Source organism: Ochlerotatus camptorhynchus, unplaced genomic scaffold (genome assembly GCF_037179485.1).
Source record: "Ochlerotatus camptorhynchus isolate MF236.1 unplaced genomic scaffold, CSIRO-AGI_Acam_v1.1 ptg000196l, whole genome shotgun sequence".
Classification (NCBI taxonomy): Eukaryota; Metazoa; Arthropoda; class Insecta; order Diptera; family Culicidae; genus Ochlerotatus; species Ochlerotatus camptorhynchus.
Window position 1 is genome coordinate 5,183,166 of NW_027040686.1, and position 24,414 is coordinate 5,207,579.

At 39.4% G+C, this 24,414-nt stretch overlaps 3 protein-coding genes across 4 annotated transcripts in view; 1 reads left to right on the top strand and 2 right to left on the bottom strand.

Annotated features, from left to right (window-relative positions):
* Positions 1 to 3,445: 3,445 nt before the first annotated feature.
* LOC135702731 (rho GTPase-activating protein gacU-like) overlaps positions 3,446 to 24,414 on the bottom strand; it is a 352,796-nt gene continuing 331,827 nt past the window's right edge. The window contains exon 6 of the mRNA XM_065223783.1: positions 3,446 to 3,522. Within this exon, the coding sequence (XP_065079855.1) occupies positions 3,452 to 3,522 (71 nt within the window). The 3' untranslated portion in view covers positions 3,446 to 3,451. The remainder of the gene's footprint in view (positions 3,523 to 24,414) is intronic.
* On the top strand, positions 4,781 to 18,981 carry LOC135702738 (uncharacterized). The gene is made up of 5 exons (XM_065223792.1): positions 4,781 to 4,842; positions 14,862 to 14,973; positions 15,048 to 15,214; positions 17,759 to 17,879; positions 17,940 to 18,981. The coding sequence occupies exons 2-5, from the start codon at positions 14,891 to 14,893 to the stop codon at positions 18,082 to 18,084; spliced, it is 516 nt and encodes a 171-aa protein (XP_065079864.1). The 5' UTR covers positions 4,781 to 4,842; positions 14,862 to 14,890; the 3' UTR covers positions 18,085 to 18,981.
* Positions 12,556 to 13,920, bottom strand: LOC135702734 (uncharacterized). Of its 2 annotated transcripts, XR_010517715.1 has the most exons (6): positions 13,798 to 13,920; positions 13,506 to 13,740; positions 13,273 to 13,439; positions 13,082 to 13,208; positions 12,739 to 13,021; positions 12,568 to 12,645 (listed from the first exon to the last, which is right to left on the bottom strand). XR_010517715.1 is itself a non-coding variant. In XM_065223787.1 (5 exons), exons 1-5 carry the CDS (start codon positions 13,850 to 13,852, stop codon positions 12,901 to 12,903), a joined length of 705 nt encoding a protein of 234 aa, XP_065079859.1. In that variant the 5' UTR covers positions 13,853 to 13,920; the 3' UTR covers positions 12,556 to 12,900. The 2 variants fall into 2 exon arrangements, 1 of the variants encoding a protein (XP_065079859.1); XM_065223787.1 differs by having other exon boundaries at positions 12,556 to 13,021.

A 24,414-nucleotide genomic window follows, 5' to 3' on the forward strand; every position in this document is an offset into this window, starting at 1 on the left:
CAAAACTCGATTACAACCGAAACATAACTCAAAAACGAAAAGAACACATCGCTGATTTTTCGATATGTTGTGTGGTTCGCGAAAGCGACCCAACAGGAACAAGAAGAAGAGGCGCGCAGCGGGCAAGGTGGATCGACCAAGTAGAAGGCGACCTGCGAATCCTTCGCAGACTACGAGGCTGGCGACGTGTGGCCATGGATCGAGAAGAGTGGAGACGACTTCTTCGGACAGCAGAGGACAACAAGGCCTTAACCTAAATGAATGTGTCAAAGAATTTTAAAATTATGTCGGAAAGCACTAATTCCCTTCAAATAAGTTTTGAACCAGTTCGAAAAGTACAGAAACACTACAAAAAGTTCTGAATAACTTTGGGAAAGTTCTAAATCACTTCGGAAAGTACTGAATCACTTTAGGAAGTTCTGAATCACTTCGGAAAGTACTGAATCATTTCAGGATGGTTTGGAATAACTTTATAAAGTACTGAAGCACTTTAGAAATGTTTTCAACCATTTCGGAGAGCACTGATTCACTTCGGAAGAGTTTTGAATCACTTCGGAAAATATTGAATCGATTCAGCAAAGTTTAGAATCACTTCTGAAAGTACTGAAACACTTCGGAAAAGATTGGAATCACTTTAGATTTTTCTGAAGAGTTTGAAATCACTTTCACAAAGTATTGATTCACTTCGAACAGAAATGAATCACTCAAGAAAAGTTTAGAATCACTTCTGAAAGTACTGATTCACTTCGAATAGAAATGAATCACTTAAGAAAAGTTTGGAAACACTTTGGAAAGTACTGAATCACTTCAGACAAGTTCGGAAATTCAATCGGAAAGTACTGAATTACATTAGAAATTTTGGAATCACTTTGGAAAGTATTGAATCTTTCAAAAAAAAAAGTTTTGTTATCACTTCCGCAAGTACTGCATCACTTTGGAAAGAACTTAATCATTTAAGAAGAGTTTGGAATTACTTCTGAAAGAACTGGATAACTGCAGGAAAGTTCGAAATCACTTCTGCAAGTACTAAATCACTTCAGAAAGTACTGAATCACGTCAGAAAAGTTTGGAAACATATCAGAAAGTCCTGCATCCCTTCAGAAAAAAAAAATCGGAAATATTTCGAAAAGTACTGAATCACGTCAAACAAGTTTGGAATCACTTCAGAAAGTACTGAATCACTGAAGAAAAGTTCAGAATCACTTCGGGACGCACTGAATTGCTTTAGAAGCTTTTAAATCGCTTCGAATCACTTCATTAAAGTTTATTATCACTTCCGCAAGTACTGAATCATTTCGGAAATAACTGAATCATTTAAGACAAGTTTGGAATTACTTCAGATAGTACTAAATAATTTAAGAAAAGCTCGGAATCACTTCGGAAAGTACTGAATCACGTCCGTAAAGTCAGCGGCGTCGGTGGTATAGTGGTAAGCGTGATTGCCTCTCATCTCAGCAGGCGTGGGTTCAATCCCAGCCGGTACCGCCGGGATGTTCTGAGGCATAACATCTCTGATCACGCCTTCCTTCGGATGGGAAGTAAAGCCGTTGGTCCCCGGTTCATGAGTTGATGGGTCGATAGGTAGGGTCCAGGTGTGGGAGCTGCCTTCCTGGCACGTCGGTAGCATAGGTGCTCAGCACGGAAAACAAGATCGACGGAAAACAAATCATGGGAAAAAAAACGTCCATTAAGTTCGTGACTACTTTTCCGGAGCTGATACTGATTCAATTAATAAAAGTTTGAAATCACTACCACAAGTACTGAATCACTTCGGAAAGTATTGAATCGATTCAGCACTTCTGCAAGTACTGAATCTTTTTAGAAAGTTCACTTGACAAAGTACTGAACCACTTCGGAAACGATTGGAATTACTCCAGAATTTACTGAAGAGTTTGAAATCACTTCCGCAAGTACTGATCCACTTCGAATAGTATTGAATTACTTAAGAACAGTGTGGAATCACTTCAAACAAGTTCGAAAACTCGATCACTTCGTAAGGTACTTCAGATAATTTCGTAACAACTCAACAACGTAACAAAGTACTTAATCAATTCGTAAAGGTTTGAAATCACTTGTGCAAGTACTGAGTCACTTCATAAAGTCCTGAATCTCTTAATAAAAAACGGAAACACTTCTAAAAGTACCGAATCGCTTCATACAAGTTTGGAATCACTTCAGAAAGTACTGAATCCCTTCATAGAATTCTGGAAACAGTACTGAATTACTTAAGAAATTTTGGAATCACTTTGGCTCATTACAAAAAAATAGAGTTTGTTATCACTTCCGGAAGTACTGAATCATTCAGGAAAGAACTGAATCATCAAAGAAAAGTTTGGAATCACTTCAAATAGTGCTGAATAATTTCAGAAAAGTTCGGAATCACTTTGACAAATACTGAATCACGTCAGTAAAGTTCATCACTACTCCGGAAAGTACTGATTCAATTAATAAACATGAAATCTTTTCCATAAGTACTGAATCACTTCAGATTTTTTTTTTAATAATTTCAGAAAGTTCGGATTCAATTAAACATGAACACCCGCCACGTAATGACATAATTCCAAAATAATTCCCATCTTCAGAATGCCTTTGGTCTTCTGAACTACTTTGGTGCAGACTCGAACTTCCTAGATGGTTGGGATCACGATGATAATCAGGATTTCGAGATATATACAACTGTTTTTAGGTTACGCAATATTCAAATCAGTGTTGCATTGTTGCAATGACTTGAGCAAAATAATTGCATGGAGCCGTTAAAGTGAACAAGCATCTCGGTCCTGAACTGCTTGGATAACAATAATGTGACTCACACTCACATGCATGAAATTACACTTTCTGTTACTAGGTTAATCTTTGTCATTAACGAAAAAATGAATGCGATCTTGACAAAGGTTATTTTGAAAATCACATAGTGAAACACAATTTCGTCAATATCGCGCGAAAGTCTGTCAATGACAATGACAAATCTCAGCACTGACTGGTGCCAAGTACAATCATATTATATGCCCAGGGAAGTCGAGAAATTTTCCAACCCGAAAAATTCGTAGATCTGACCGGGAATCGAATCTCGCCACCTTCAGAATGGTTTTGCTTTGTAGATGCGCCTTTACCGACTGAGCTTAAGGAGGCCATTAAACATTCCTCCTAATATCCGAATTCCACTGCAAAATTACTCACTTAGATTCGATGATCGTTTATTTTTGATTAACTGCTGCTTAATTTGAATCACCTCAGGCTTTCCAATGTTACCTAATTTCTTTTTTAAGAATTCGAGATACCGATGGTAATGAAAATTTTCAATTGGTTTTCGCATTTCATCTATCTACATGTATCTTCCCTGCAATCTAAATTCTCAACTTCGCACTCTATAAAAAAAATACCAAGAAAAAGGTTCTTCAACCTGCCCCCACCCCTCGCAAAAAGAAAAATTCCCGAAAATTAATCCACCGAACTAACTTACATGGATCTTAGACACCACCATCGCTTTCTCTTCCCAACTCACTTGCTCACGAATCCTCTTACCTGAAATAGAAGAGAAAGAAAAAAATACTACATTAAGTTGGGAACTAAATCAAATAAACCATAAAATCCCTTCGCCCGCCTCTTTCGGTTTTTTTCTTCTTCTGGATTTTCTCCGCAAAAGAAAAGCACAACAAGCGAAAAACCACAGCGCCAAGAAGGATGTCTGCAAACTTTTGCCACTAAATTTGTGCACCGCCCCCCCCCCCCCCGTTTTCCACCGAATTTGTACCCCAAATCTTACGCCAGTCACCGGAATGACTGATGTTGAATCTTTCAGCAGTCAATTCTTCCCAATTAGAAGCAGTGGCAGAAAGGGACGACTTCTTTCCTCGGTGTCTTCCGAGAATTGACGGTGGGAAAATCCTGTGATCCAGTTTCTAATTGGCTGATTTATGGCGTAGTCAATCGGGTGATTTGCTATTCTTTTTGAAACTCCATTTTCCTTGATTTTCAGGGTGGGAAATCTGCAGCTGGGTATTTTTTTGGTGTTGTCGGGAAAATTGGAACCAATCAGGATAATTCATCCGATTTATCGGGGGAAAAATGTTGACCCTTGATCTTTTTTTTTTCAACGCAAAGCCAAAGCTTTTGATGATTGCGCCAAGCTCGCTGTGTCAATTGTGGAACAATTAATTCATGCCAATCTCCGCCCAAGCATTGAGTACCGCAAAGGTAGGCAGTTAGGCTTAGGTGGGTGCAACCTTTCAACCTGATATTCATCGATTTGCGAGGAGCTGGTGTAAACAATTGTCTGTGGGAAGTTTAGAAAATAAATCTATTTGGTTAATAGACCAATTTATCAAGTCAAATATTGAAACATGTCGCTCAGAATTAGTTACCCGGTTTGATTTTGTGACGAATTCCATGTTTTCCATGAACCATCTATCATTTTCCCCCGCTAATACGCACCGTTTCACTTCAACACTTCAATTGCATTCGAATCGCCAATTGATTGTACCGTACTGCAATAAGAGTGTAGGTACTGACTCGGGACCCGCACAAGTGTGTAAACGCTCTCTAGAGGAGTACGAATTATTACATAACTGCTCTGTCGCCGGTCGTCCCAGTCACCGACCGCCACCATCACCACCGCGCCATAAGGTTTGCGTTGGGACACCTAGAAGACCAGTCAGTGGTTGGAACTTTTGTGCGTTGTTTTTTTTTTTTGTTGTGGTTACATCGTGAGCTGAACGAAACCTGCGCTGCACCTTCTGCAGAGGCAGGATCGCCGTAACTTCTCTTGAAGTGCTCTCGGCGGCGCGCGGGTACCAACATCAAGTTTGTCGGCGGCAAAAGTGCAAAAGAATGTGCGTGATTTCCGTGAGTTGCAACTTTTTCTCCTCCTGGTGGTGGGTAGTGTGTGCAGAAACAAGGTTTTTGCTGTTTTTGTTTCATTGAACAGCACTTCTCCACTGCTGTCGGGCTGTGGAAAATGGATTTTAGAACGCACGGGTGGTGGCGGCAAAAAGCAAAAAGGCAAAGACATCACAAGTTGAAAGGGTCCATTTTTTTTTCTTCTATTGGTGACTTGGGTTGTAACAACACTCTTTTGATTATGTCATGGGATTTGTGCCGCCCAGGGGTTAGAAGGGGAGTGAGTGGTTTGATCTACAAAGTCGCACGTGGTGATTGCGTTATGAATAAGTGGTTGATTGGGTGGACGTTTGCAACAGGGGATCTCAAATTTTACATCAACATATGGGAAATTTTGGTTTTGTCCTCTAGCTCTGAGGTCCTGTCGTAAACGATTCTAGTGGGTGAGTTCGGTGATAGTTGAGCCACTGGTTGTGCAAAATGGATCGGGCGATCATTTCAAATTTGTTTGTTAGAGAATTGAGTTCAACAAGATAAAGATTATTGGTGATCAATCTAAAAAAAACGTTCCAAGTTCATTATGTGGATTGAGACGATCTCATGGGATTGTTCGTACTAGAGACAGAATCAGAGTGGCGTTTTCAGGGAGGATGGATCGATATGGCCACTTTTGATTTTTTGGTTGGTTGGTTGGTTGTCTTTATTAAGGAGATTTTCAGCCAGACGCTGGTTCATCTCCGGGGCACTTTTGATTTTTTGATTGTGTATTGATCAGGACAATGTGTTCGAAATTCGATTGCAACTGCTGAAATTTAGATTCCCTGAACTATACCAGAACGTCTTCTTATATTTTAGCCTTAATGCAGAGTGAAATGGTCTTCTGAATAATGACGTTCCGATGTATCATGACGATATAGCATACTCACTGGAAATCCAAATAATATCAGCAGTGTGGTTTCAAAAAATATAACCATCCACTGCGATTTGTTATGCTAGAATATGGATAGGAACAACCTTCAAAATCGCTAGGTACCAACATCTAAATTAGGTTAAATAAGGGACTGCCCGCGATGCTTGGGATCTCACGGATTAAGATGTAATTATAAATGGCAATTGAATACTTCTGCCAGAATTTTGATCTTTCGTAATAGAAAAGAATGTTTTGCGATGTTAAGTAAATATGGATGTTTTTTCTGAATAATGACGTGGTTCAAGCATCTAAGTCCGTTCTGCTCTACTTCTGGAGATCGCAGTTCCAGCAGCAGTTTGATAACCAATTTCAGAACGAAAATATCTGGATGTGATATCGAATCGCAGAGAAGCCAAACACGTATGTTTTGGTATATGGTCTTCGCAAAAGTAAAGCTTTATTCTCAGCTCTCTAGGTACATCGAATTCTACTCCAACGTGTGCGTGTACCGAATAGCAAACTTTATAAAAGTATATAGCATGTATTATATACAGTGCTGCAAAATTTCGACAATACACGGTGATACGCAAAATTCTGCTTTGGTCACTCGTTTGAGCTAACAGTCATCGTCAAGGCAAACCATGTCAATTGTCAGTACCATTTTTGTCAGTGACGAACATGTGCTGATTTGTTTATTAGCTAAATTTGAAATGAAATTAAATGGCTTGAGCAAAACAATTACATGGAGCCATTAAAGTGAATAAGCATCTACGTCCTGAACCGCTTGGATAACAATAATGTGTCTCAGAATGCATGAAATTACACTTTCTGTTACCAGGTGAATCTTTGTCATTGACGAAAAAATGAATGAGATTTTGATTTTTTTGAGGATCAATTCTATCATTGACTATGTGAAAAACAATTTTGTCAATATCGTGCAAAAGTCTGTCAATGACAATGACAAATCTCAGCACTGATTATATATACTGATTGCTGAATGCCCTGTGGTATATTTCACTCTGTGATCTTACGCGTTTCATCGACTCTACACTTCCTCACTTTGTTAACAGTCTAGAACCCTAGATAGCTTAGAATCCTGCAAATAACTGGGACGCTTTACATCACGCTTAGGTCGCTGCTTTTCCATGGCGGATCCCGGGTTTAGAATCCTTTTCCTGCTGTTTTTGGGCTTCTGGCAGTAGATGGTTATCAACGTTTTGCACTATTGGTTTAAGGTGTGATACGTTACGATGAATTATTTTCCCAGTCTCTGATGATTTCAGCAAAAAATCCGATCCATGCCGGTCCACGATCACGAATTCGTCAGGTTCAAAATTACTGGCTAGTTTGTTTTCTTCAATCGTCAGTTTTGCAACCACTACATCACCCTCTTTCAAGTAGTTTGGGTCTGCACGGCGACGCTTGTCTGCCTAGTCTCCCTGTTTTACCTTCCGTTCATGATCCTGTTTCCGTGTTTCCTCTTTTGACTTCAACCCAATGCTTGGAAGTGATGGCAACTTAGTCCGCAATACTCTCCCGAACATCAGAGCCGATGGTGCAACTCCTGTGGTTGAATGGGGAGTCGAATTGTACATTTTCATTTTCATTTTGCAGCGTTTGGTGGGGCAATGGGAGCGCAAGTCAATCCAAAGCCGAGGATAAAGGACGGGTAATGGCTGAATAGTCTATGCGGACCACTTGAACGCCATGGGAAAAGGAAGGGATTTAAGGGGCCGGTTATTGGGGGTTTTGAGGAAATGACACATAGTGATGCTAAACGTAAAGAAACCGAAAATCCATCTCCCACTGATTCATCCTTTCACATTGATATTTTAAAGCAATAATCAAAATAAACAGACAATACATGAAAAGGCTAGTTGCCAGTTGCTTTAAAGACTAGTTGCCTCCCTAAGCGGACCCTCCGCATCCTAAATCTTCTGTTAATCCACTTAATGCTACTAGGCTGTCTAAATTTTCTTATTTAAGTTCGTTTGATGATTATGATATCTCTAGTCTAATTTAATAAATAATTGAAATCTCTAATCTACCTACCATGCTTTATTAAGTACCTGCACTTGTGAATGTAATCTAAAATTTAACGTGTTTCAAGTTGTTTTTGACTTTGACCTATATTTAATATATATTAGTTTGTCCCAGGTGACACCTTCAAGTGACTAAAATGCTTCACTTTGAAGTTAGTTTCCTAGCTGATTTTTAAATTACATAGGGTATATGCTTCAACTACGCTCACACGTTTACACTATGTCGCACCACAAAAATACATATGGGTATGTCACAAAAGAAGCACGCCACAGTGGAAATCCCGAGCCATAGTTCAAACACTTATCCCAAATCAAAATGAAGCACATATAAGATTAGTTGCAATACCATGTACAAAAATGGTGTTAAACATTGTTCCCTGAGTAATACCTCAATGAAAACAACAACGAAAGCTTGTCACGCAAGTAGAAGGAGCACTGTTGGGCACTTTCTGAAATATTTCAATAGTATAATTCCCTTGCAAACCCAAATAAATCTATCTGCGTAAAAATAAATAAAATAAGAGTGATTTGCGGCAAAACCCGCCATTATCGCACCCAACGTCAGTGCCTATACGTAAGCGTACTACAACGCGGCTTTCAAATAAAGGAGTAACAAGTGTGATACTATCACTTCAGGCTAGAACTTTGGTTCTCTTATGCAATGGTTCATCAGAGAGGGGAAGCTCATCGCATGCTCATGACGCTATTCTGTCACGGCATGAGCCAACGATGCCGGACCTAAACCAACCGTCTCTAACGCTCCACTATTAAGCATAAGATTAGGCGCGCCCACCAACGTCCAGGTTAAAAAACTAGCCAAGGGGAGGGAATTGTACATAAGGAGAATGGGGAGTCGAATTGTACATAAGGAGATACATTCTCAGATCCCATTTCCAATTAAAATCTGGATTTTCTTGGCTGATTAGCAACCGTTTCTTCAAGGCTCTGTTTGCTCTCCCTACTTCCCCATTAGCTTGAAGCCAATATGGAGTCAATTTCAGCAAATTCCAAAATCCTTACAGAATTGTGCCAAGGCGTCGCTTACGAAGTGTGGACTATTATCCGACTTCAGTGAATTCGGAATGCCATACCTACATAATGCTTCATGCAATGCTTGCACAGTAAGTTTTGCCGTTGTCTCCCGCATCACTACTACTCGAGTAGTTTCATAGTTTGAGAATAGGTTAAGATCATTTCGAACCTTAGGCCTCTAATCATTCGCTTTACCAGATAAGAATAGAGTTCGAAACGATGCGTGCTTCAGCTATCCTGAGGAAATCTTCGGAGGGAACCAGCTACTAGATGGTTCGATTGGTCTTTTGCCCCTATGCCCAATTCTGACAATCGATTTGCACGTCAGAACTGCTGCGGTCCTCCATCAGGGTTTCCCCTGACTTCAACCTGATCAGACATAGTTCACCATCTTTCGCGTCACATCCTGCACACTCACGGTATGTTGTGGCACGGTAGGGCCCCGGAGGGCCTCACCGCATGCCTGGTACAACACCCGGGGATGGAGCCATTGCAATGGCTCAGGACGTTCCATTGATGAATCCTTACAACGCTTCACAAATGCTTCGTCTTCCTTATCCTGCGCTGGCCACCACACTTTTTGAATTCAATTAATAAAATACGGAATGTCGATCAGGTATTCATCGACTGTCTTTGCTTTCGACACTTGCAAAACAAGCTATCAAGGTCATACTTTGTCATACGACATGTCTCCGAAAACCGTCACGTATTTATGTGTCCACTAATGCTTAGCTCGAGAAGAGAATCAAGATAACCCCTTAAGATGTTGTTATAAAAGCCCATTCTGCACGACCACCTGAATTCAGGCTACCAAATGAGAACAATAGGAGTTTAAGATTTCTCTATTTCCTGTGATCGTCCTTGGCAGACATCAATGCCACACTGTCTAAGTATTTGGTTCAAATCCAAAGGTCGTCCCGTTTTACCTTTGGTTACTAAACAACAACCTTTTGAGAACTCTTAAATGCATCGGGACGACTATTATATTTGAAGGTTTTATGTGGTTGATACACACTTAGAAATTATCACCGACTTCGGTAATTTTTACCGAAATCTGAACTGCTGAACTGTTCGGTAAAATTTAAGCAATTCAATTCAATTGTTTTTCAGCTACTTTGAAACTAAATCTTCACTACAATGACATGATTTGATCATTTAAACAAGGTTGAACATGTTTTGAAACTATTTTCAAATTCAATAGCCTTTAAAATGAAGGTCAATGTTTTACCGAACGTTCAGCTGTTTTGATTTCGGTAAAATTTACCGAACACGAAAAGAAAATCTTAGAGTGTAGGGACGATTCAAAGCTCAGCTCTCCAAACAGACATGGTTCGTTACTTGAGACATTGAGATAAGAATTTAATATGGATCACAGGACATAAGATCACTTAACACGGAAGCAGAAGATGGATTCAAATGACTTCTTAAAAAAATGTTATGATATAGATCTTCATCCGTATTTGATAAACTCCAGTTAATCTGAAATGCATGTGATTACGCTATCTGCTATTTTTTAAAAGTAATTTGAAAATGTGGAGGGTCAGAAAAAAATCACCAGGTCTTGGTGATCCGAGAAGCTCACATACAAAGGATTGAGAGGACCACTTTGTGATCGCAGGAAGTTATTTATCAGAATGTTTATAGGTTTTACTTCAAAATGTGTATCGTGACAACGACTTTCGATTTTAATTTATAGTCGTCCTGATGAATTTGTTTTATTGGCCTACCAAGCAAAGCAAAATAACCCATGAAATGGTTCGGGAGGACTACAAGGTATAAGATCACCAAGAGAATAACGAAAAGCTCGGGACGACCACCTGATCGCTATTTTCTCGAAGCTCTAGAAGAAAAAATCCCAAAATATTGCTCCATGCTAAAGTTCGAGTGGTAGGAATTGTAATTTTAAACTGCTCTAACGATTTGAAGTTAGGCTGAGATGTACTTTGATATTAACTTTTCTACCTAACATGGAAAGCTTAAGGTGATACGGCACGTCATGCAACAATGGCTGTCCCTACAATCATTAAATAAACGTGTTTTGGTATGCGTACGAAAGACATCTTCCTACAAAACAGTAAATTACTAATTACATACCTTAAAAAAATGGGTCTGCATTGTATGAATAAGATCTGGATACATATTTCAATACTTTTCCACTAAACTATTGCCGATTTTGTTCTGCTCAGGGCATGAAATTTCAATAACTGTTTTCACTAGCTTGCACTTCTCAGAACCACACTAAAAACAATTACGACACGTGCTTCTACAAGCACTTTCAAGTTAATTCACTTTTAAAAACGACATTTACTCAAATAATATCATTTGCATCGTTAAAAACGCGAGCCACGAATAATTTTGCAAACTGAAACTATTTTGTTTACCTTTTTTCTACACACCGCATTACGAAGGTGTGTGTAAGAATCATCTATCATCGTATCCAGTGTTGTCGATTTAATTGAAACAAAGTGTGTAAAAACAATGCTTTTATTGCTTTTTAAGGTGCTTAAACCGTGTTCAATTTAGAAACCATCCCTAATAAATGTTTAAAACAATTTCTTATTTTGTTCCTCAAGCCAAAAAATGAAAGTAAATGAACCTAGAAATTTTCTATAGAAAACATAGGTGTCGTTCTGGTTGGACTGCTCGAAGCCATCAGCTGAAATGCAAAAGACGGCAAAAGGATGATTCAAAAACAAAAACATACACGATAAGAAAAAATATCGGCAGCCAGTTCATTTTTGCCTAATTTAAACTTTGAGTATAATTATTCACCAACTTTTGGGTACAACTAACTATTTTTTGGGTGAAAGCGAATTGTCAATTCCACACTAATTGAACACAATCAAATGAAAACTCTTCGACCCACATTACCTACTTTTGGCTTCCTGCAATATAGTGCCGAGATTTGTGAAAATGAGTCACTTTGGGACCTCTTTTCTTACCGTGTACCTGGAGGTTTGAGCTCTGGAATCACTTTTGGACAGGTCGTATGTAACAAAAGTGTACAAAGTGTGATGTTGAATCAATTATTACTATGATGACTTGACACTTGGTGGCTAGGCGCATAATTATTTTCTGTATAGGAAGGGGTGTCTTGGGAGGTGGTGGGTCGATAATATTGGCAAATTGAATATAAATGTAGTGATAGTCTCAATATTGGATGATAAAGAGATATCCTTATCTTTTTAAAAATGACGAAGGTTGAAATTTACAGTAAGATGGACATAACTATTTCTTTACCCTTCTTATTTTTTTTAACAACTGTTACACATTCGACCTAATAATAACGAACTCTAGCAGCTATGTTTACGGCAGTTGCGGTAGTGCATAAAGTACACTCACACCACTACAGCATCAATGATAATCAATTCACTGACACATAGAAAGGAGAGAGAAAAAAAAGGAAAAAAGCGTGACGTATCGTATCACCTTAATACGCCGTTTTTAGCTGAATAATCATATCGTTTTGACTGCCTAAACTTAAAACCACCAGAACTAAGTTAATCGGCGAAAAATGTTTTGAAACAATTTATTTTTTTGTGTTAAATTGCATGAACAAATTTGAAAAACATCTATCTGGAAAGTGCAATTTGAATTTTTCCCTATTTGTTATAATTTATCTAATTCAATTACAATAATTAAAATCATTATTTCATAGTCGATTATAAAAATGCTTTAAATGTACTCAAATACGACGTTCTAGATTCTGAAAAAATGTATGCAATTTTTTTTTTAATTGTCAAGAAAATAGCAAACCAGAAGGAACACTTGCATCTGCTACAATGTTTCAAAGGCTTCAATCTTTCATTTTGGTTAATTAATGTGCTGGAAAAAAGCCCGGAAAGTGACTCGTTAATTTGACGTTACATATTTTTGGGTTCTATTTTCATTGCCATTTTCCGTGTTTTCTGTATTTACCTGGAAGTTCTTGAAAACATTAGTTTTAGTAAATCCTATGCCGGTAAAGTAGATCGGGACGACAATGAAGGTAAGCCTTCTATATTTCTTTATAGTGAACGACCAGCTACAATTTTATTTTATGATTATATTCGTAAACAAAGCTTGCTCTCAACTCTCACATCACTTGCACGGCGTAAGCGAAATCAGGTTCCTGAAGAACAGGTTAAACAGCTCTAGATAAATCAGCGCCCCACATTCACGAATGTTCCGGTCGAAGCAGTCTCTCATTTCGTGAATTTCACTGAAAAATTCAAATCAAAATCATGTGACAAAAGAAACACGGATTCAAGCCGTCCCTTACTTGCACTCATTGACGGTGTAGCCCTTCCGGTTCATCCTCATCGTACTGTTGCTGATGACACCTATGCAATCGGCGATGCCCGGTGCAAGTTCGACGGCGCACGATCGATACAGAGGTTCACGCAGTTCTTGAAACAGAGATCAACACAATGATTCCCGAGGGTCGAAATTTCGCAAAACCCAAAAACCAACCTGACAACATCGCTCCACTGTTGTTGCAGAGCACTTTCAGCGCCTCCGGAACGGTGTTCACAATCTTTGTCAGCATCTGTATGTCATCCTCGTCCTTTATGCACGGTTTGATCTTGTCCACAATCGGTTCGATGCAGACCACCGCCTTCTCCAGTTGACCGCAAATGCTAACGTGGGGAAGTAGTTCGTATTCTTAGGTTAACAATTTCAAATCAATTCACGCTTGGACTCACTCTCCCAGGAGTTTGGCTAGCTCGGCTTTGCTCAAATCATCCAACGAAATATGCATGTAGGTCATATTTACATGCTGCATGAAACATTGGGGAGTATCGCTTTGCATGAACGAGACCAGCTCCATGAATGCCTCGTCGTCTCCGGTAGTGTTCCGGCACTCCTCTATCACATGCTTCATAAATAAAGCCGATTTCAGCGTAGCCGGTTCCATGTGCAGCTCAGCCCGTGCATTGCCTGTTGAAAGATTTCCTTGGGTGACCAATGATCATCATGAACCTCTCAAACCAGTACCTGACACCAGAAGCAACCCGAGAACGCCTAGAACAACCAACTGAACCGATGCCATTCTGCTCCCGAACGATCCGGACTTTCACAACTCTCGGTCTGAACTGCGCGCTTCAAGTTCCAGTTTCAACCTGTATACTAACAGCTGGTGAATTCGCTCCAATTGGATTTATATTGTTTGAAAATTACCGATGGCAATTGCTACAAAAAGTGAGAATGCGTGGAGTGTTTGTGTCGGCGATCTAGATCCGCAGACGACGGAAGCTGGTAGTGAGTCGGTCGCTGTGATCAACCAACAATGGCCATGCCCATTGTCGCGCTAAATTGACAAATTGCGAGCAGGCCTCTTTTTTATACTATGAATAAAGTGGCGGAATTGAGCGCCAATTGGACGGAGCGCGGGGTCATTGACGGGGGCCTCCCTTAGCTCAGTCGGTAAAGGCGCAGCTACAAAGCAAGACCATGCTGGAGGTGGCTGGGTTCAATTCCCGGTCCGGTCTAGGAATTTTTCGGGTTGGAAAATTTCTCAACTTCCCTGGGCATAGAAGTATGATTGGACTTGCCACACAATTATACCAATGCAAAAATGGTACAGGCATCGAAAGCTCCCAATTAATAACTGTGGAAGTGCATCTAGAACACTAAGTTGAGAGCACGCAATAAGCTAATATGCGATATGCAATAAGCTTGAAATGCGGAGAAGAAGAAGAAGGGGTCATTGACGTGGAGCCGTCGTCGGTTGAACATGTGGAACATAGTTCACTTATCGATGAGTTCCGAGGAGTAGATGCGAGTCTAGATTTGAAATGTTTTGATTCCGGTTGGGTTGAAGTAAGTCACTCGGATTGTAATGACTTAATCATTTGACTGTTCTGCTGAAATAACACGGAAATCAGACGAGAGTGGGAGCCCGCTTTGGCCTTCGCATTGCTAAGTATAGATTCTGAACATGGCTGCGAAAAAGGGCGCACACGTTTTTTTGATTTTTAGTTTAGTCATTTCCGGTAAAAGTCGTAGTGCCACAGTGATGGGAAACAATTACAAGAGTCTGTAATCGTTTTTTTTTTCAGTAGTGCTTGCAGTTTTGCCAGAGGAGGAAATGCATTTCGGAAATCCAACCAAGTGGACGTCCAAAATGCTTCAGTGTTTTACAAGTGGGTCATCAATCAAGTCTTACGAAAGGTAAGTTAATGATACACAATCAATGCCCTGATTGGTTGACAAACATCATTAAGTGGAATCGCTTTCAATGATAGCACGTGTCAACAGTTGCAAGAGGTGGATAGTTGCTGCCGGAGGAAAGAGCAGCATTTCAACTATAATAAAACGGGTGATCATCTGGAAGTGAGGAGCATTTTGGTGGATGCCATTTCAGTAGCCCGGAACAAGTTTTGCAACCGTGATGAGGCAGTTTCTGTGACAGGTAGGTGAATTATTTATAGGCATTATCCGCTCTCTCATTCTCTTAAGCATAAGCTTTGAGAGGGAGCACCTGAATAGTCACTGAACAAAAAGGGTCACTGGAGAGTGTCACTGCGGTGAGGATTTCAAATATTGCTTCAATGTTAACATATTTAGGGTAATTCTGCGTGGCACGAGATGTGAGGTGAACAGTGAAGTGACAAAATAACAGCAACAATTTTGGTGTTATCACACTCTTGTAGGTCATTATACCGGCTTCGAAAGCTCTCAATTAATAACTGTGAAAGTGCATCTAGAACACTAAGCTGAGAGCACGCAATATGCTAATGCATGATAAGCAAAAAGCTTAAAATGCGAATAACAAGAAGAAGTCGTCTTATGGGTACATCAAAAATCCAAAATTGCGACCGTCACAAATAGGTGTAAGGTTTTGATCGCTTATAACGGTGTCATTCATATATGAAATTAAAATTGAAGTACACCAATCGATAGAAAATAACTCTACACATCTGCTAAAATAAAATTCTTCTCAATTTTCTATTATTTTATTATATTTTTGAAAAAATTAAAACAACCCCCAGGTCTTTTATTACACGGGGGATATGTACCGTGTAAAAAAAACCTGCCGAGATTTTAATTTTTCACATGTTTAAATGTTTTTAAAAAATCGGATTTTGATACCATTTGTAATTATAGCATGCTATGGTCCATATACACATATTTTAAAAAATTCTGTGTTTACACCCAAAAATTGTGATTTTTTTTAAATTATGCCATTTGATTACCTATAGCTTGAAACGGATAATGTGATTGGAATCAAATCGATAGGTTGTATCGTTGTCGAGAAATCGTTAAAAACGTACCGTGTAAATCGCGAAAAACCGTGTAAAAAAGACTTCAGTGTAAAAGTGTTAATTTTGTCGCTGTTTTCATGAAATAAATGTTTTCTCTAGCCCAGACGTCATAATCGAGTACCACTTGGTTACGATTAGCTCATTTTCGCATCGGACTATGATGCTTTTCATCAAAATATTTAACAGGTTAAGAACCTGTATAATATTTTTTGCTCTGATTTTGACATTAAATAACTGAATCACCCTAAATTTCAAATATTGGTGTACTAAGCATATACTTATTGGGAAGCCAAACTTTGATTTGAGAAAAGTCACTTCTACTTCTACTAAAATCAACATCAAGAAAAACGCACGAAAAGTTCGCTAAGTAGCTTAATGTGAGCGGGACGTTTCGCCGAATGGGTCATTTCGCCGAAGAGCAAGCCATTTTCTACGGTTTTGAACTTTTCTCAAAGCACAGTAAACTTTGAAATCAGTATCGAAAAAAGATTAAGAAGGTTCGATTTTTCCAACCTGGCAAGCTATCCAAATGTAATGTAATGTAAATGTAGTTTTCAGTTGTACTGATTTCAGAAATGTTTAAATAATCAATATTTTTGATTTATGGATTGCTTCCTTCTTTTAAACTAGTTTTTTCGAGTTGTACTGATTTCATTATTTTCTAAATAATCTACATTTTTTATTTATAAGAATGATTCCTTCTTTTAAACATCACTAGTTCTATCGAAATGACCCATTGGGCGAAATGTCCTTTGGCGAAATGTTCTTTGGCGAAACGGCCTTCGGTGAAACGTCTTTTGACGAATTGACACAGCTCCAGCTTAACATAGTCTTCGTCAACAATGCGGTCGTGTCTTGTACAAAACTCCACCATTTTTTGATGTAGGACTACGTCTGTGATTTCTATATGGGGGTACACTTTGTGAAAACCGAAAATGGAACATGTAACAAAATTATGAAAGATTTTGAACGTTAATAACTCAGTTGCCCCTGGACCAATTTCAATAATTTTATCATCGATCTATCAGAAATATTCCTACGCATCTGTTGAATTTAAGACTTTATCATTTTTCAAAAGGTCACTATTGAAAATTACACGAATGAGCAACTGTTGCTATGATGGTTAAAATTATCACCGATTGTCTGCGAAAAACGATTTCCCTAACACAGATTTCAAAGTTGAATTCCATCCAAACTGTGTTTATTCAATCACCGCGTGGTTAGTGGTGGTGTTCTCCAGTACACAACGAAAGGCTGCCTGCAAGCAGCGAGCTGCAGCCCACATGAGCATTCATAGTAGGAGGAAGAGCCGCACCGCTATTGATCGGAATCAGTAGCTCTTCGTGAGTCACTGTGGACCATCTATGTCATGCGCGTCATACTAAAGAGTATGAACGCTCAAATTCTTATTCCTACACAAAACACAAGCTCCTGTTGCAGTTAACAAATAAGATTTATTATATAAGACCACGTAGTCCTACGTCACCATTGCGTACAACCCCATAGGGCTGTCCCTTGTAGTTTTTTTTTAATAAAGGGCATGATAACTGATCAGTGTTCAATTTTGAATACTATAGTAGAGCTTATACACATTTATGTTTTGTGGGGTGATATTAAACATATATTGGGTATAGTTTGAAGAACTTTGTTTCGACGGACTGCATCAGATTGAAATCTTTTTTTTTCGACAGTGTTCACACCTCCGCCTTGGCAATGCAATGCAGAATTGACTACCATATTTGAGCAATGTTTGAACCATTTTGCAGTTCCGTTAAAAGTACCCTTAGAGGAATTCAGCTTCGTCGAATGCCAGTAAGTATAATGCAATTAACTTCTAAAATTACAATTAACCTCTTCTAATTGTATTGCCAGCTCCATCTACTCCATGAAAGACTGCACAATTCAACAGATCCTTAACTGTAGATCCGCACTGCTGCTTGACGTCTTCAGCGGATTCCTCCGAAAGCTTACATCGAGAACGCTCTGCGATCAGCAGGAAAATGTCAACGATATGTAATTTATGTGAATCTAGCAAACACCTGCTCGTTCAAATCCCCTTTGAACCACCCCGAATCAAACAGATAACCGTAAATAACCGGCTGACAGAATGCGTCCAAAGCATCGCCCCAATTCGATTGAATTATATAATTAACACCCTAGCTTTCCGACCCGCTACTCTCGCAATTTGAGAATGGCCAACTGCAAGTCACCCTGACTCTCTCGTAGCGCAAGCGATAATCTGCTTCGAATGAAATTTTACACCGACGGTATTTAGCAAGCCACTAAGCCCACCCTCGGGGCATTGTAACGTGGAATTATGACCCGCAAATTACTCACAGGGACCTCGTTTGACGTCGGCGGACAGTTGTCGCTTTGGCACATTTGGTCGCACATCTACGCAACCACCTATCTGATGACGGTCGCTTTTTGCAAGCCATTGAGAAACGGTACCAGAATCGAAAATAAAAATAAACAATAAATAAAGTAAGTTGTTGTGCGTGCGTGGTGAGCCCCTCCTCCCGATCACGCTCTAGATTGGCCGAAGGAATCGTGTAACCTCGTCAAACGTAACGGAAATCAATAATCGCCTTCTTCTATAAAAAAAAAGTAGGTACGCACATAGAGTAGTGAACCGGTCCAAAACCAGACCATAGCGGACATTAATTTTCAATGAGAACCTGTTCAATTTACAACAAATAACGAAAAAAAACAGAAACAAGTAAAATCCTGCAATTCACAAACAGTGTTGGTAACTTTTCATGAAGTACGATCCGTAGATAGGTAAATTTAATTCTACTGCATTAAATACGTTAAATATTGCTGAATTCAATGCCAAAACAAGAAAACAATTTTTAAAAGGGGAGCAAAAATGTCTTCTACGTTTTTCAAAAAAAACCTAAAATCCGAAAAATTCGTAGGATTGAAAACACTGTTCATAAAATGCTGATTGCACGTATACAGGTGGGACCCCAATCATCCGATCGCTTGTTAAAATGTATTGTTTTTTTTCACACAAGGAAAAAGGAAGGTTGCCAAAAAGTTGTAAGCAAGGTTGGTGTTTCATTTGAAATCGATCTACAATGCGTTACCCAAAGAGTACAGTAATGATTCCGGATTACACAGTTCAACCTGTACCTTCAACCACACTACCGGAGGGCAAACGAAGGAAGGCGAATTAATAAAAATCAAGCAAAATAGCATCAATTACGCACACTGCGGTGGAGGTTGCCTGGAAGGAACACACTCATTTCAACTTCCAAAAACAGCCCGATCAACTTCAGCTCAGCAGCTACCAGCAAAGCTTGCGGAACGCACAAACTCGGTGGAGTGCGCTCTCGAGCGCGCGCGCGCGTAATCGATGTCAAGGTACACAACACTACTTTTCAAAAAATAAATAAAGCAAAAAAAGAGAGCCAACTTTTGTGTGTACGAGAAGCTCGCAGTCGCAGCCCAGCAACTGCAGTGTGTTCCTTTTTTTCCTTCACGATTCCTTTGCGCGAAAACCTGCCAGGCTGTGGTGGTCGTTGCTGACTGCACCACCACAGCACACGACTAGACTACCTAATAGTAGGATTGTAGAAGAGATCACGAGAGTTCATACACTCCTGCCCGTGCCCTCAGCGCTCAGTCAGCAGAGTTGAGAAGCTGATAATTGAGGCACAAAATAAAGCACTAAAAATATGCGTGCCCAGATAGCAGACCTATTGCAGAAGGGGTAGGTAGGCAGCTGAGTTCAGCTGATGGTTGTTGAAGTTATGATCTTGTGTAGCTGCGGACTCTACACGTACTGGTTCTCGTCTTGTTGGTTGGTCGATATCTGATTCGATGATCTTTGCACTGTGGAATCCTGAGAGCTCGAAGTTGCGTTGTCGATGTGGACATGTTCGAGCGGCGCGCAGTCACGCAACTAATCAGTGGAACTTTCCGGGCTTGGCTGGCAGGAGATTTGGAATTTACATTTTGGGTTTGGTTTATGGAAGGTTTTTTTTTTAAGAGCTTGCTAAGCATTGTTTTTCAGGGTGCATCTGTCGGTTTTAAATTTGTCATTTGTAAAAATGTTATGCAAAACTATTTTTTTGTCATAATTTAATTTCTAAATTTGTGCTTATTTATTCACTTTCTACTAGTCACTAAATTTACTTTAATTTATTAGTTTTTGATTTTCTTATTTATTATATTTTGAAAGATTTTGATTATTTGCACTTCACGATGCCTGTTGCTCGGTTTCTAATTCTAGACTTAAGATTTTCTCTTCTGTTTGCTTCATTCTAGATCCTAGTTTATGGTTGATTGATTATTGATTATGCATGCTTTATGCTTGATGCTCTAGATTGCCTTGAATTTATCGATCCTTTTAATTCTACTGAATCTTTTTATTCTCTAGATTCTCTTAATTTTCATATTCACTAGATATCCTAGTTTAGTGGTTTCCAACGATTTTCAAAAATTGCCCACCACCGTTCCTCCTAATAAAAGAGATAGATAGTTGAATATAAGATTAACTAATACGCGTTACAATATATAATTATTAGGGTGAGTCAACTTTACAACACCTTGCTCTTTCGATGTATATTGAGGTCCTCAACATCTATGCCAAATTTGAACGAATGTACGGGAGTGTTCTAAAGGTTGGATGAGAAAATGTATGGGAAATGGAACAAAGTCATTGGAATAAAGTTCAATTTTAACTAAACCATGGACTTGAATTGGGAATACTAAGCAGAATTTTTTTTTGAATACCGCAAATCGATCCAACTTATTTTTTAAAAAATATTGTTTTTCTTTACACCAAGTGCTCCACACAAAGAGCTAGCATAGCTCTAAAGGGCGAACACGAAATTATTGCGACACATTCAACAGGGCATAACTTTTTTACCATTGGGTAAAAATCAACCAAATTTTGCACACTTTCTCATTGATGTGTATTGTGTACATGCTGTCAAACTCGAAGTCGTGTTTTTCGATTCAACGAAAATGGAGGTGAACCAACGCGAGTTGGGAGAACAAATTCTTTCCAAACACCTGGAATTTCCTGACCTGTCGCACCGGCAGTTGGGAAAAATGTTGAACATTCACCATTCAACCGTCTCCAGAGTGTTGAAGCGGTTCCAGGAGCGGTTGACGTTGAACCACGGCAAAGGAGCTGGAAGAAAACCGGGACCGGAGAACAAAAAGACGGAGGGAAAGGTGAAGCGGATGATTAAAGCAAATCCCAACGTCTCAAGCCGTGATTTGGCTAAAAAGATCGGCATGTCGCAGAGCTACGTCTAGAATGCAAAGAAGAGACCTGGACTACATACATACAAGGTACAGAACTTCCCAAACCGCGATGAGCGGCAACAATCGACGACTAAAACTCGGGCACGGAAGCTCTACGAGAAGATGCTGACAAAATATGGCTGCTGTGTGATGGACGACGAAACGTATATAAAAGCCGATTTTAAGCAAATTCCGGGGTTGGAGTTTTTCACCGGCAAGAGCAAGTTCGATGTGGACGACAAATTTAAGAAGAAGAAGATGTCGAAGTTCGCCTCCAAATATCTCATTTGGCAGGCCATCTGCTCTTGCGGACTGAGGAGTGAGCCTTTCATGACAAATGGCACAGTAAATGGCGAGATCTACAAATCTGAGTGCCTCGCGAAGCGCCTTTTGCCGTTCTTGCAGCAGCACGACGAAGCTCCGCTATTTTGGCCAGATTTTGCATCATGCCACTATTCTAAAAGTGTCCTGGAGTGGTATGAGGCCAATTCTGTCCATTTTGTTACAAAGGAAATTAATTCGCCAAACTGTCCGGAGCTGCGCCCGGTGGAGCAGTACTGAATTGAGTACCAAATTGATTTACCTTTCCGTACGTACCGTAAGATTTGATAAAGAGAAACCAATCGTTGAGATATTGTTAAAAGTCTAACACTGCTTCTTGACGCCAAACTCGGCCTACGGATTCTAAATTCGGCCTAACGCATTGAACGCCATTGAAACGCCAATGAATTCACTTCGGTCTATCGGATGAAGATAAAAATTGATTCGGTCGGAGCGCTTCTTTTGTTTTTGGGAATGATGGGTGCAAATTTTCATATCACGTGTTCTCATTGACTTCGTTCGGTAGCTTATTAACTAGAGTATCGTACCAAACGCATAATTGACTTGTTAACTCTGAAATCATGGATTTGTTTGAAGTTTTCTGCTCGATATCCCCAAAATGGGCGATTAGGCCGAAGTAGTTCTCTACCCTACTTGACCTAAAATTAAAACTTAATAACTATTTGCACAGAAGTTGAACCAATTTGCTATCTTCGACAAAATTCTTCTTCGTACCAATCGTTACCTAAGTACAAGATTTGGCCAGCTACTTTTGAATTTTTGACAAACAAATGAATATTTTCATTCCGTTTCCCAAAATTAAAATTTTTAACGTAAATCCAGACCCGTTCAAATATCACACCGTTGTTGGGGATCTCAATATAAATCGAAAAAGTGGTGCAGAACAGGGGTTGTAATATGCCATATAACTTGACCCACCCTTATTTTTATATAAACTTTTGTTAAAATACTATAGAACTCAAGAAACATTTAAAGTTTTATTGAGTGTTTAAAGAATTTCCCAAGTTCTAATCATGGGCTATAAGCCAAACTGTTACTTGGGAGTCCAGTTAATTGAAAAAAAGTTTACTAATTTCAATGATTTATGAACTTACGCTATGTAAAAAAAATAAGGTGTTACGGTCTGAAAGCCTTTGCTCTGTTACCACCTCGAATTTTCTGAAGTACAAACATCAGCTAACAGAAAACAAGAAAATTTACTCTTCAGAACATGTGAAGTGACAGTGAAAGTCAGCCATCCTGCCGGCGAATTCTCTCGATTTTGTGGATGGTATAAATGCTCTTGAATCTCTTAATTCTATTATTGTATCATTGATTCTATTGGATCTTTTGACATCCTTGAATCAGTAGATTTCATTGATTTTATTTTGATTTTCTAGATTCTCTTCATCCTCTTAATTTTCTAAATTCTCTAGATTTTGTGAATGCTTTAAATCCTCTTGAATCTCTTAATTCTATTGATTATATGGATTCTATTGGATCTTTTGACTTCCTTGAATCAGTAGATTTCATTGATTCTTTTGAATCGCGACATCTTTTTTGATTTTATAAATTCTCTTTATTCTCTACGTTCTTCTGATTTTCTGGAATCTCTTGCATCTCTGGATTTATTATATAGTTGATGCTATCCAACAACCAAAGCATCCAGAGGTATTAGTAGGCGTATCTACCTTAAGTTTCTTTTAGAAGCATTTATGACTAGGGTAGGTGTACCAGTTCTGGCTATATTTCCCTATTTTGGTGTGTTTCAATTATACCATATGGAAATTCCATTAGCCATAATAGTAACGTATAGCCATAGCTGGTCCATATACCCTAGAATATTTTTTTTCGCACGCCCGACGCTACGCTCCTCTCATAAAATAAAAACACAGGAGGGGTAATAAACCTGAGTAGCTACACAATAATCTTGGTGGATGATATGGTTGCTTGATAGGTTCTTCAGATTTTCGAAATTCTCCTTTTTTCCCTTGATTTGTTTTCCGTCGATCTTGTTTTCCGAGTGTTCACTCGGCTGTCGATTTTCGATGTGTGCCACGCAATCGTCTGTTTTCTCGGCAGCAACCATTGGGTGGTCCTCCTCATTGTTCTTCATCAGCAGTTCTTTCGGTCGATGCGTCGGCGACTTTGGAAAGCAACCGTTTAGTGATGAGTGTGTGAGTGATGACCACGTTTTGCGTCCATTGCTGCAATGAAAGTGCTCTGACCCCCGTTGGCGTAACTGCCATACAATGAAACCACTGGAAGCGGCTCCAGTTCTGATGGAGGAAGTTTTTTTGGATAGCGGAAGATAAAGTGTTTACTGTGTTGTACCTTTTGACTATAGTTTTAAGATGTATTGTATAGTGACCAAGAATCCCCGGCTCTGTAAAGTTAATTCGTTTGTGCCTTATCAAATAAATTAATAAATAACAATCTTGTTTAACGTGCTGAGTACCATTGCTGCCACGCCAGGGAGGCAGCTCCAACAGCTTGACTCTATCTATCGACCCATCAACTCATGAACCGGGAACCAACGGCTTTACTCCCCTAGGCGTGATCAGAGATGTTATGCCTCAGAACACCCCGGCGGCGCCAACTGGAATTGAACTCAGGCCTGCTGGGGTGAGTTCTAAATTCTCCTGATTTTCTAAATTCTCTTTATTCGTTTAACTGTCTAGATTCTTTCGATTTCAAAGAGTTTCTTGATTTTGAAGCTGCTTTTTTAATTCTCTTGGTTCTCTACCTCAGCGGTTTTCAAATTGTG

Excerpts from the sequence above, each read along its gene's own strand:
- LOC135702734 (XM_065223787.1), bottom strand. The coding sequence starts at position 13,852 with ATGGCATCGGTTCAGTTGGTTGTTCTAGGCGTTCTCGGGTTGCTTCTG. Across the intron at positions 13,209-13,272 it reads CAGTGGAGCGATGTTGTCAG|AACTGCGTGAACCTCTGTAT; the intron begins GTTGGTTTTTGG and ends CTCTGTTTCAAG. Across the intron at positions 13,022-13,081 it reads TACACCGTCAATGAGTGCAA|TGAAATTCACGAAATGAGAG; the intron begins GTAAGGGACGGC and ends TGAATTTTTCAG.
- LOC135702738 (XM_065223792.1), top strand. The coding sequence starts at position 14,891 with ATGCATTTCGGAAATCCAACCAAGTGGACGTCCAAAATGCTTCAGTGT. Across the intron at positions 14,974-15,047 it reads TCAATCAAGTCTTACGAAAG|CACGTGTCAACAGTTGCAAG; the intron begins GTAAGTTAATGA and ends TTTCAATGATAG. Across the intron at positions 17,880-17,939 it reads TTCAGCTTCGTCGAATGCCA|CTCCATCTACTCCATGAAAG; the intron begins GTAAGTATAATG and ends TTGTATTGCCAG.